This window comes from Rhinatrema bivittatum, chromosome 18 (genome assembly GCF_901001135.1).
Source record: "Rhinatrema bivittatum chromosome 18, aRhiBiv1.1, whole genome shotgun sequence".
In the NCBI taxonomy this organism is placed as follows: Eukaryota; Metazoa; Chordata; class Amphibia; order Gymnophiona; family Rhinatrematidae; genus Rhinatrema; species Rhinatrema bivittatum.
Window position 1 is genome coordinate 1338536 of NC_042632.1, and position 12296 is coordinate 1350831.

Genomic DNA, 12296 nt, shown 5'->3' on the forward strand with positions numbered 1-12296 from the left:
CACTTTTAATGCCTTTTGATGAGGAATTCCACCTTATCTCAATAATCTATTGATTCCCCACTGCTCTTCAAGGAAAAGAAAATTGGTTCTTACCTGATAATTTTTGTTCCTGTAGTACCAACGGATCAGTCCAGACTCCTGGGTTTATTCATCCCTGCCAGCAGATGGAGACAGAGAAAAGCCTCACTGACACTGCTTGAAAACCCTGTTGCCACCTGCAGTAGCTCAGTATTGATCTGTACCCAAGCTGAAAAACATACTATGTGTTGTGAGTGAACTGTTTAGTGGACCCTTGGGCTGACCTGTGAGAGACTGGGGAGAGGTGTACTATAGTCTCTGGTGAGTGACAGGTCGGGAGGCAGATACCAGGCAGGAGTTGGACGAGAGCTTCACCCTGGAAGCCGGTACTCCCCCGGGAGGAGCCCGTAGGAGTCCAGCCGCTGGGACTTAGGCGATTCACCCTGGAAGCCGGTACTCACCCGGGAGGAGACCATAGGAGCCCGGCCGCTGAGGCTTAGGAGATCACGGAAGCTGGAGCTGGAGCAGGCAGGCAGGGATCAGGAGGCAGGCAGGAAATGAAGCAAGCAGGAACTGAGGCAGGACTGGCTACTGGAACCAGACAGGAACAGAAGCAGGACTGGCTACTGGAACCAGGCAGGAACTGAAGCAGGACTGGCTACTGGAACCAGACAGGAGCTGAAGCAGGACTGGCTACTGGAACCAGACAAGAGCTGAAGCAGGACTGGCTACTGGAACCTGGAACCAAGCTGGAACTGAAGCAGAGCAGGTTACAACAAGCAAGCCAGACAAGAGCAAGACTTGGGCATGGAGCGAAGCAAGTCTCAGGCAGGAACGGAGTCGCCAACGCAATAGCGCACTCTGGGGCACGGAGCAACAGAGGACCGCAAGGAACCCCGTTGCAAGGCACAGTCCTGGGCTCCGCTGCGGCCTTACATAGGCCGTGGCGTCTTTCGCCATCGATAAGGCGGAGCTTCCAATGGTGGGAAACGGCCTTCATAAGCGCGGGTTGCGCGAGCGTGCACGTGCCTAGGGAGAAGGCATCCAGGCAGGGCTTCTCGGCGGCATCCCCCCCCCCCCACGGGGATGCCGCAAAACAGGCTGCAGACCCTCGGAGACGGGACGGGACCAAGGAGGTAAGGGCCTAGTCGCGGCTGCCACGACTGGGATCGCAACAGTACCCCCCCTCTTACACCCCCTCTTAGCAGGCCCAGGTTTACCTGGGTGGTCTCGATGGAAGACTTTCAGTAAGTCCTTATCAAGGATGTTGCGGGCTGGCTCCCGTGTGTTGTCCTCGGATCCACACCCTTCCCAGCGACGTTGATGGAATCTGACATCTAGAACCTCCCGGACTTGGTAGGTGGTGTCTCCTGGCAGGGAAGGATCTGCAGATTCGGGAGCTCGGGGATGGTACCTGGAGAGGATGAGAGGCTTTAAAAGCGACACATGGAAGACATTGTGCAAATGCATCGAGGAGGGTAAGCACAAGCGATAGGAAACGGCTCCTATGTGCTCGGCAATGCGGAATGGTCCACAGAATCTGGGGGCGAGTCTGCGGGAAGGAATCCAAAGTTGTAGATTCTTTGTACTCAGCCAAACACGGTCCCCAGGGAGGTAGACTGGTGCTGGCTGACGATGGCTGTCTGCCCATCTTTTGGCAGCAAGGGCAGCTCTTTGCATCTTGTTTTGGATAGACATCCAGAGGGCAAGTAGCTGGCGGGCAGAGAGTTGCACTGCAGGCAGTGCGCTGGGTTCAGGCGAAGGCAGGGGCAGCTGAAGTTGCTTCCCATAGACGGATAAGAAGGGAGAACTTCCTGTAGCGGAGTGTGTATGATTGTTGTATGAAAATTCCGCCCATGGGAGAAGTTTGGCCCAATCGTCTTGTCTTTTGTTCACAAAGGAGCGCAGGAAAGTTTTCAGAGTCCGGTTCGTATGTTCAGTCTGCCCGTTACTCTGAGGGTGGAAGGCTGATGAGAGACTCAACTGGACCTTGAAGCATTGACATAACACCTTCCAGTAGCGGGTGGTAAATTGTGGTCCTCGATCTGATACGATGTCCTGGGGCAGACCATGAAGTCAGAACACATGTTGAACGAATAAGTTAGCCAAGTCGGGCGTTGAAGGCAATTTTGACAGGGAAACAAAATGTGCCATTTGGAGAACTGGTCCACAACAACCCAGATGACTGTGTTCCCGTCAGATGCTGGGAGATCCACCACAAAATCGGTGGAGAGGTGCGTCCAGGGCTCCACCGGGATAGGCAAGGGGTGTAACAACCCTCTAGGTTTCCCGCCAAGCGGTTTTTGCAATGCACACATGGGACAGGAGTCGACGAAGAGATGAACATCTTGTCTTATCGTAGGCTACCAATAGTACCGGTTAAGGAGGTCTAGCGTACCGGTACGACCCGCATGCCCTCCAGTGAGGGATTCGTGGGCCCTTGCCAGCACGGCCGTACGAGCGCAGTTTGGGACCACGGTTTTTTCTTCGGAAGACACGGAGGTGGCGGCGAGAGAGATTTTCCTGGGATCCAGAATGTACTGGGGCGTCTCTGGGGTTTCATCAATCTCAGTGGACCGTGACAGAGCGTCTGCTCGCACATTTTTTGAGCCAGGGCGATATCGTAGAGTGAAGTCAAATCGGTCAAAAAACAAAGACCAGCAGGCTGGTCTCGGGTTCAGGCGCTGGGCTTGGCGGAGGAAAGAGAGGTTTTTATGATCCGTGAAGATTGTAAAGGGATGGTTGGCTCCCTCCAACCACTGCCTCCATTCTTCCAGGGCGAGATTCACAGCGAGCAGTTCCTTGTCGCCAACTCCGTAATTGCTCTCAGCCGGGGAGAATCTCCTAGAGTAGAAAGAACACGGGAGAAGCTGTCCAGTGTCGGAGTGCTGGCTCAGCACCGTTCCAACCGCTACATTTGAGGCATCGACCTCAACCACGAATGGCCGATTGGGATCAGGATGGCGGAGGCATGTGTCTTGTAAGAAGGCCCTTTTCAGTTCTTCGAAGGCTTGGCAGGCTTGGGCAGGCCAGTCCACCGCATTGGCTCCCTTCCGGGTGAGCGTAGTCAGAGGAGCCACTATGCGAGAGTAGCCGGGAATAAAATGTCGATAAAAGTTAGCAAAGCTGAGGAAACATTGCAACGCCTTGAGACCCCTCGGCTGCGGCCAGTTTCTAATTGCAGCGACTTTCTCCAGATCCATCTGGAAGCCATCAGCCGAAACAATATACCCAAGGAAGGGCAAGGAAGTCTTTTCAAAGCTGCATTTCTCAAGCTTGGCGTATAAGCTGTGCTCTCTGTGAATTTGGAGCACCTGGCGAACATGCTGGCGGTGCGTAGGCGGGTCACAAGAATAGATCAGGATGTCGTCAAGGTAGACGATCACACAGACGTTGAGCAAATCCCATAGCACCTCGTTCATCAGGTGTTGGAAGACCGCTGGGGCATTACAAAGGCCAAAGGGCATTACGAGGTATTTGTAATGCCCATCCCACATATTGAACGCGGTCTTCCATTCGTCCCCGGGACGGATTCTAACTAAGTTGTAGGCCCTGCGTAGATCCAGCTTAGTAAAGACCCTTGTGCCTTGGAGCCGATCAAGCAGTTCTGGAATTAACGGGAGAGGGTAGCAGTCCCATTTGGTAATTGCATTGAGCCCTCGGTAGTCGATACAGGGCCTCAGGGAGCCATCCTTTTTGCTGATGAAAAAGAATCCCACCCCGGCGGGTGACTTTGACGGGCGAATGAATCCTTTCACCAAATTCTCAGTGATGTACTCAGACATGGCCCATGTCTCGGGCAGGGACAAGGGGTACACCCTACCCCGAGGTGGCGTAGATCCGGGCAATAAATCGATGGCGCAGTCATATGGACGATGCTGCGGAAGAATCTCAGCTTTAGTCTTCGAGAAGACATCAGTAAAGTCCTCGTAGGGAGCTGGAGGTCCAAGGGTGGAGTGCAAAAGCAGAAGTGCAGGAGGCTTGGGAACCTTCATACAATGAGAGAGGCAGTAGGGACTCCACTTAGTGATTTTCAGAGTATCCCACTGAATCACCAGTGAGTGCTTTTGGAGCCACGGCAGCCCCAGCACCACGGCATGGACAGCCTTTTCAAGTATCAGGAAGGCTATCTCCTCCGAGTGGATCACCCCAGTGCGAACTGTGATGGGAGCCGTGGCGGGCAATATACGACCTGGAAGAAGCGTTCCCTGAATGGAGGTAATCCGGAGTGGAACTTCTCGTCTCTGCATAGGAATCTGCAGTCAAGAGACCAAGTCTTGCTGGATAAAATTACCTCCAGCTCTGGAATCCAGGAAGGCGAGGGTTTCCAAGGACCTTCCGGGAAATTCCAAAGTAATGGGTGTCATACTCTGAGGAGCTGTGGCACAACCTAGGAGGAGCTCCTCCCGACGAACTAGGTTCTGGAGTTTTCCGCATGCTCCTGGCAGCGTGCCAAGAAATGGCCTTTCTGACCACAGTAAAGGCACAAGCCCATCGAGCAGCGGCGTTGTCTCTCCTCAAGGAGAAGTGTTGTTGTGTGCCTGTTGCAGAGGAGGCACTAGGAATACAAAATTTTCCCTAGCGCCTCCTTTCTACCGCAACAGCCCATTTCAATGAAGAGATGGATCCGTGCATGTTAAGAGAGTGGGCACTGAACCATGAGTGCCCATTTAATGCGCACCGCTATTGCATCAGCCTGACAGAGAAGAGAACAGCCACTCTGCTCTCTAATCCAGCCCCTCCTCTCTTGTCCCCTTCCCCCTCCCCCATCACTTTATCTCCTGTATTGCAGGGAACATAAGGGGAAGGAGTGATACTGAAGTAGACTGTAGAGCAAAGAACAGACACAAAAAAACGGTTTGAATTAGTACACATTTGAAACTTGGGAGCAGTAATGCCAATGGTCAAGGCTTCAACTTTAGTCGATGAATTGCACTAGTGCTCACAACTTTCAGACTTATGCTAACTCAACTCCTTTTTGTGTCCATTACGAAGGACTTAATTTCTAGTAGAACAACCCAGAATAGCGTTCTGCTATTTTTTTCTGAGATCCGAGAAAGCAGAGCAGAACCGGCAGTGTATATTGGTTCTGGCTCCCCTAAGGAAACAGAACAGAGCCAGTAGTTACATGGATCATTTATGGTCCCCTAGCCCTTGGAGGACGCAGAGAAGAACAGAGAATGTTACAGCTGCTTGCCCTGAGACAAAGGCAACCACATTCCTTTAATTTATGGCCTGTGCAGGGGAAGGACATTGGAAGGGGGGATTGGTCACAGAATACCAGGAACATTTTTTCTAAAGCGAGTGGGGGAGCTGGGCCTTGTGTCCCCTTTAAAAGGTGGCCTGGGATGTGAAGCTGGGATAGGGTTGCCAACTGTCCAGTTTTGGACCAGACAGCCAGGTTTTCAAGCATTCTGTACAGTGTCTAGTCAGAGGTACCAACCGGACGCTAAATGTCCAGTTTTGCAGATGGATCCTCCTTTTTCCCACAGCCTTTTAGAGGATGAGAAAGGCAGGTCAGAGCCTATTGGAGGAGAGCTGTGCTGTATCTCTGCCTTCTTTCCCAGTGGTTCTGCAGATACATAGTACACTGTTCAGGCAATTCACTGGTAGAATCTAAAATGTATGCAAATGAGAGGGTACATTCCTCCCACCCCACCCTACCCCACCCCTGGTCCTCAAGTGTCCAGTCCTGGTCTATGGAAAAGTTGGCAACCCTAAGCTGGGCACATGAAATATTGCTGGCCATGGCAACGTGAGTAAAAATTCTGAAGGCTATAGTAATCTGCGGTACTCAGAGACCACAGTTTAATATATCCTGAGAAGCTGGCAGCCCTTTTACCAAAATGTAATAAATATACCTTTACATCTGGACCTTAAAAATCAATGTAGAAAAGCAGATTGATGTCAGCAGCTGCAGGGAGGTTTGTTCTGTTACCAGAACATGGTAGCTAGGCCTCTCAACGTTGACTGAAACATGTCTATATGGAATGCAACAGAATTTCTTTAATCAAAATATGTGACATCCCTTATAACAAGAGACGTTTGACAAGTTTAAAGAAAGCTCTATGTTGAAGAGATTTTCCTATTCTAAAAGGTTTAAAATCTACATGCGTCTTTCAGAAACCACTGCAAATCAACTGATATTTAGTATGATTATTTCCTCACTGACTACGTTGCTTTAGTGAGGAAAGCTTGAACTCTTGATTCATTCATACGGGTCACTAATTGAATGTGCAAGAAACAAAAAACAGAACATGTAAGGCTGAGAAGTCAGAACGTCATATGTAGGTAACCAAACAGTCTTGTTTCTAAAAGGGACTCATTGAGAAAGAGGCACTGTACATGATGAAAAAGTACACAGCTTTACTCACAGTCCTGGGATGATCTGTGTCGGAACATGAACCTCAGATGTATCCTTTGCATTTCTTCAATGGAAACAGCCACCTGTTAAAAGTAGAAATCACTGCTAAATACAAATATTGAGAAAAAATGCTCTGCAGTCACATGCATCTTCCTATCTAAAGGCATACCACGAAACAGTGTTATGATCAGCGACCCATGGGCTACCCTATGGTCTGCCACGCCTACCTTTGACCTGGCCCCAGCAAATGCAGTGGGACACCACTGAAGTGTGGCGGAGTCCGCTGCACCTACACTTCCCTAGGCTGACTGCTCTCTTCATGGCAGGCCGCTGCCACTCCTGCACTCCTCCAAGCTTCCTCTTAGGTGCACAAGCAAACTAGTTTAATTAAAGGACCTGCGATATGAATAGCCCCACCATGCTCCTGGATAATGCCACAGCCTCTGGCCTATTTAAGGCCCTTGTCTCCTTTCAGTCCTTGCCACGGCAACAGGTCAGCATGCTTCATTTAGTAGTGTGAGTTGCCAGCAGCTCGTTCTTCAGTTCGAGCTTATCTTCGTTCTACAGTTCCAGCTTGTCTTTGACTCCAGGGTCTATGGTCCTTCTTCAGTTCTGCTAGGTGTTCCTCACCTGCCTGTTTGCTCTTTACTGTCCTGCCTTGTCTATTAGTCCCTTCTTCTCTATGGATGGATAACCAGTACTTGACCTTGGCCTGATTCCTGGACACCCTTACTTGCCACCTGCCCATGACCAATACCTGCTTCTTGGATTTTCCTGAACGCCTAGAGCCTCTGACCATGGCCTGTCACAGGATATGCCTAGACTCCGTCCACTCTGATCCTGCTATGCCAAAGGATCTTCTTCATTCGTAGAGGTCCCCTCCTAAGATCTGTCGGCCCCAGCACCCAAAGGCTCAACCCGAGGGGAATGAGGGCTGGTACAGGCAAAGCTTCACTTGGGCCTCTGCCTCACCCAGATCCGCCTGCTGATGGTGGGGACCTGCAGGGCTCCTCCCTGCAGGTTGCGCCAACTGCACGCCCGCAACAAACAGCAGTGCTGAGCACATCAGCAGCTATCGCAATGGTTGATATTCTCACCGATCCAACAGTTATACAATATGCCTTATCATTAGATGTAAATGAGAGTTATCCTGCTGCTGCTGTCTGACAGGGAAGTAACATTGCTATTAGTGAATGGTGTATTTGGAGAGGAGTTTGCATTTACGTGCATACTTTGCTATTTTCAAAAGGATGTGTATACATTTTCCAGAAAAACTGCTGTGATCAAATTAGCTGGTGTATTTGTATGCTGGTAATGTTGGTAGTTAATTTTCAAAGAGAACTTATGTGCTTCGGTTCACTTTCAAACTTGGAATAACTTATCCATGTATTTGTTGACTTTCTTAAGTGGGTTGTTACAAAAGTACCCCTCTAAAAGACTTAACCAACAGGAAGTCAATATTCAGAGAGTCAGTGAGTAGCAAAAATATTAAGATAAAGTTACACACATAACTTGTCCATGATATTTAGTGGGAGTTGCATACATAAGTCTCTGGGTGAATATGCTAGGATAAAGTGACATTAATTGAGGGAACCCTCAACATCAATATCAACTCACACAAAATGCCAGTAAATATATTTTATTAATGAGACCACACCATTAAAACCTATCTAGACAGAAAATACTATCTAACACAAACACACTTCACATTCATACCAACACATCACACATTAAAAATATCATCACATTTAATATTGAAAAATGCTTAATAACATGTGCAAAACAACAAAGTAAACAACGCTTTATATAATTTTGTAATATCGCTCCACAATATTTATATCCCGTTATGATATTTCTCCACACTATTATCTAATTAAACATATGCACACTATCATCTAATTAGACATATGCACCAAAATCGTTCATGGATCACTGGAAAATAAACCGATGTTTATCAACTCTGGGATACCCCTTTCAATCAACTATCAATATCCAGTGTCCAAAATAATTCAGCATAGTCCATTGGACTCCTTAGGACCTTTCCAACAAGTGATCCTTGTTTCACCCGTCATTCGCAGGCTTCCTCAGGGACAGTTCACGCCAAATCCCACTCTCAGTAATTTCACTTGAAAACAAAAAAGCAAAATTCAATAAGCTATCCAATGCCTTTACCACCCTTAAAAAAATTTTTAAACCTAAAGGTGCTTACCTCTTGCATTATATATCCATATATCAACCCACTCAATTCCACGGTCTCCAGCTGAATGTTAAATCGCTATTTTTCACAAATGTTTTATCACCTCAAACGTCGCTTCAAACATAAACTCTTTCAAATCCTCTTCTCCAGTTGCTTATACTGCAACCAAAAATATAGTTCAACTTTTTCAAATATTGAGGACACACAATGCCATTAACCGACTCACTGCCATCTCACCCACGTACTCACGTTTAAAACCGGAACTGACGACACTTCCCACAGGTAATGCGATCCACTACACGTAACTCATTCCTTTTATACAGCCATCTTAACATCATTAGTATCCCAATTAGAAATGCCTCTCAAATAGCGTAACCCATCACAAGCATTCCCTCAATCAAATTAAAGAAAAGCTATCCACTCGATTGGGCCATTCAATCCATTCGGGGAACTAGTCTTCCAATTATGAATGAATTTTTGCTCTATACATCTCAAGACAGATGATAAATCCCCACCAAATTCCAAACTAACTTGTTTAACAACAAAAAACTTCAATTGTTCCACTTCATGTTTATTTTCCATCCAGTGTTTCACCAACGGGGCTTCTTCCTTCAATATTCTAATTCAGCTTTTATGTTCAGTGATACGTGTCTTCACTGGCCTCATAGTTTGCCCGATGTAAATTAACAAACAAGGGCATAAAATAGCATATATTACTCCTGCAGAATTACATGTAAACAAATCTGGTAACACATACGGACGTTTCAAATTAGGATGCTGGAAACTTTGTATAGTCAATACGTGATTACAGACTGCACAAGAACCACAAGCCACTTGGCCATGAGTCAGTTGTCCACCCCTATCTGTACCACACTGATTCAAATTGTCCCATAAGTTTTTGCATTTTTTAATAGCAAAAATCGGATACTCATCAAAAATTTTTAAAGGGGCCAAAATGTTCCAATGTTTCCTCACCAATTTTTTAATCTGAAAAGTTTTCGACGAGTATGGGACCGAACAAACTACTCTGGACAAGGGTTCCCTTCTGCGCTTTAATCAACAAATTATCTCTGTTAGAGAAAAGAGCCCGTTTGTAAGCTTTCTTGACAACGGACTTAGTATATCCACGCGCTAAAAATTTGTTGGTCAGTATTACTGCCTGACTTTTAAACTCATCAATAGATGAACACAGTCGTCTATATAGCGCAAAAATTGCCCAATCGGAATGTTATTTTTCAGTTGTCTTGAATGAAAACTCCGAGCATGCAACAGCACATTCTTATCTGTTATTTATTTATTTATTTATTTTAAGTTTTTCTATACCGGCATTCGCGATAAATATCGCATCATGTCGGTTTACAATTAACAAGTAGATAGGGAACAAAAGGCAGAGAATAACATTGATCTAAGTAATAATAATAGTAATAGTAGTAAAAACATTAAACAAGAGAAGGCTAAGGAATGCAGTTACAATAAAACAAGGGAGTAAATATAACTTGGATCAGAGAAAAGAAGCAGGGGTTTAAATATAGATAACATATATGCCAGTCAATGTGCTTATAGCGTTGAATAATTGCCCTTATGAGGTAGTGATATTAATTACTAAGATTAAGGCAAAGTCTGAGCGGATAGGTAATAATGGAATAGGTTCAGTTTAGTTCAGGAAAGGCTTTCATGAATAGCCACGTTTTAAGTCTTTTCCTAAATGTAGGAAGGCAGGGTTCCTGTCGCAAATCCGGTGGGATGGAGTTCCACAGTGTTGGTCCTGCAGTGGAGAAAGCCCTGTCTCTGGCGGTTATGTGCCTCATGGATTTGGAGGGTGGTACTTGTAGGGTTTCTCTATAGGACTCTCTGATTGGTCTTTTGGACGTGAATTTTTTGAGAGGAATTTGAAGGTTGAGCTGAGAGTGTTGATGTATAGCTTTGTAAATAATGGTTATGGACTTATATATGATTCTGTAGTGAATTGGCAGCCAGTGCAGATCTTTGAGGATTGGTGATATGTGGTCTCTTCTCCGTGTGTTAGTTAATATTCTCGCAGCCGTGTTTTGGACCATCTGAAGGGGTTTGGTGTGAGATGATGGAAGACCTAATAGCAAAGAGTTGCAGTAATCTAGTTTAGCAAAAATTATTGATTGTAGAATAGTTCTGTAGTCATGAAAATGGAAGAGTGGTCTTATTCTTTTTAAGACTTGAATTTTATAGAAGCAGTCCTTAGTAGGTTGGTTTTCACATCTCCTGTTGGTTTTCTGTATACAGAAGTAGCAATTCTATCCCGATCTATGTATACCCTCATGTCTAGATATGAAACCGATTTTGAATCAATAGAAACTGTAAAATGTAAATGAATATCGCCACTATTGACCTCTGACCAAAATGCTTTTAATTCCTTCATATTGCCACTCCATACTAAAAAAACATTGTCTATGTATCTGGCCCACCATATTACACGATTAAACCAGGCTGATGTACATACTATATGGTTCTCAAAATGTGAAACATAAAGACATACTACCATGGGGGCTATAGGAGAACCCATTGGTATACCCGAGATCTGTTGAAAATAACGAGATTTATACGCAAAATAACTGCAGGTAAGTATCAACTGTGCAATATCTATCAAAAATTGTATTTTCAAATTTGAAAAGTCCATCGACATAAGCTCCATTTTTATAATTTCCAATGCAGCCAATTGTGGTACATTAGTGTATAGAGCTGTAATGTCAGCAGTAGCTAACAAAATCTCCTGATCAAATCTAGGTAAATGGTCCACATGATTAATGAAGTCAATAGAATCTTTAATATATGACGATATAGTTAACATTTTAGGTTGCAAAATCCTATCTAAATATTTTGCTAAAGGCTCCAACACTGAGCCGATGCCCGATACAATTGGCCTCCCTGGTGGAGATGTCAAAGATTTGTGAATCTTGGGTAAAATAAAAAAATGTGGAACTGACGGATGTAACACTGATAAAAAATTAAACTCCCTTTTAGAGATGAGTTTATTCTCATATGCCCCCTGTAACAAATCATTAACTCTTTTATGAACTTCTAGGATAGGATTTGTGTATACCTCTTTATAAAACCGACAATCCCCCAACTGCCTCATCACCTCTGCATCATAATCACTAGTATTCAATACATTCTCTTCAATAAAGACCAAAGCAAAGAATTCATTTAGTTTTTTCTGATATGCCTTGTGCTCCCTGAACAATCCTTTTATACCCTGGCCTGACTCCCTTAGAGCCTTCTTGCTTTTGTTGTACTTGAAAAAGTTTATATTATCTTTGACTTATCTGCCTTCCAAAAGATCAAGGCAGGTACAAAAATTAAACACAAAATTAGAGGAACAGGCATACTAACCAATAGAGTTACAAATCATCCATAATTCAATCCTTAATAAATAATACAAAAATAATAAAATTAAAATATATCACCACACAAGCATTGAAATGGAGCTCCATTCCAATCCCCGTTAAATCCAACTATTTCCAGTCTGGAGAACCATGTGATTTAACTATATTCTTACAACCTGTCAACCTCTGAAGAAAAAAAAATTGAACACTGTAGTGTTGCATTTAAGTATTTGATTTCAAATGTAAGACATTCCCAACAAAGTTTAGTATAATTTTGGAAAAAATGTGTGAAACACTAGGGACTGCATATATGATTTTAATTGCAATACAAAAATGTTTTTTGGAAAAAAAAAATGAA

The 12296-nt window shown here is 45.0% G+C and overlaps 1 protein-coding gene across 1 annotated transcript in view; it reads right to left on the minus strand.

Annotated features, from left to right (window-relative positions):
- The window catches only part of LOC115079628 (dedicator of cytokinesis protein 2-like), a 991955-nt gene that overhangs the window by 604476 nt on the left and 375183 nt on the right, over positions 1 to 12296 (minus strand). Inside the window, 1 exon segment of the mRNA XM_029583335.1 lies at positions 6393 to 6465. Within this exon segment, the coding sequence (XP_029439195.1) occupies positions 6393 to 6465 (73 nt within the window).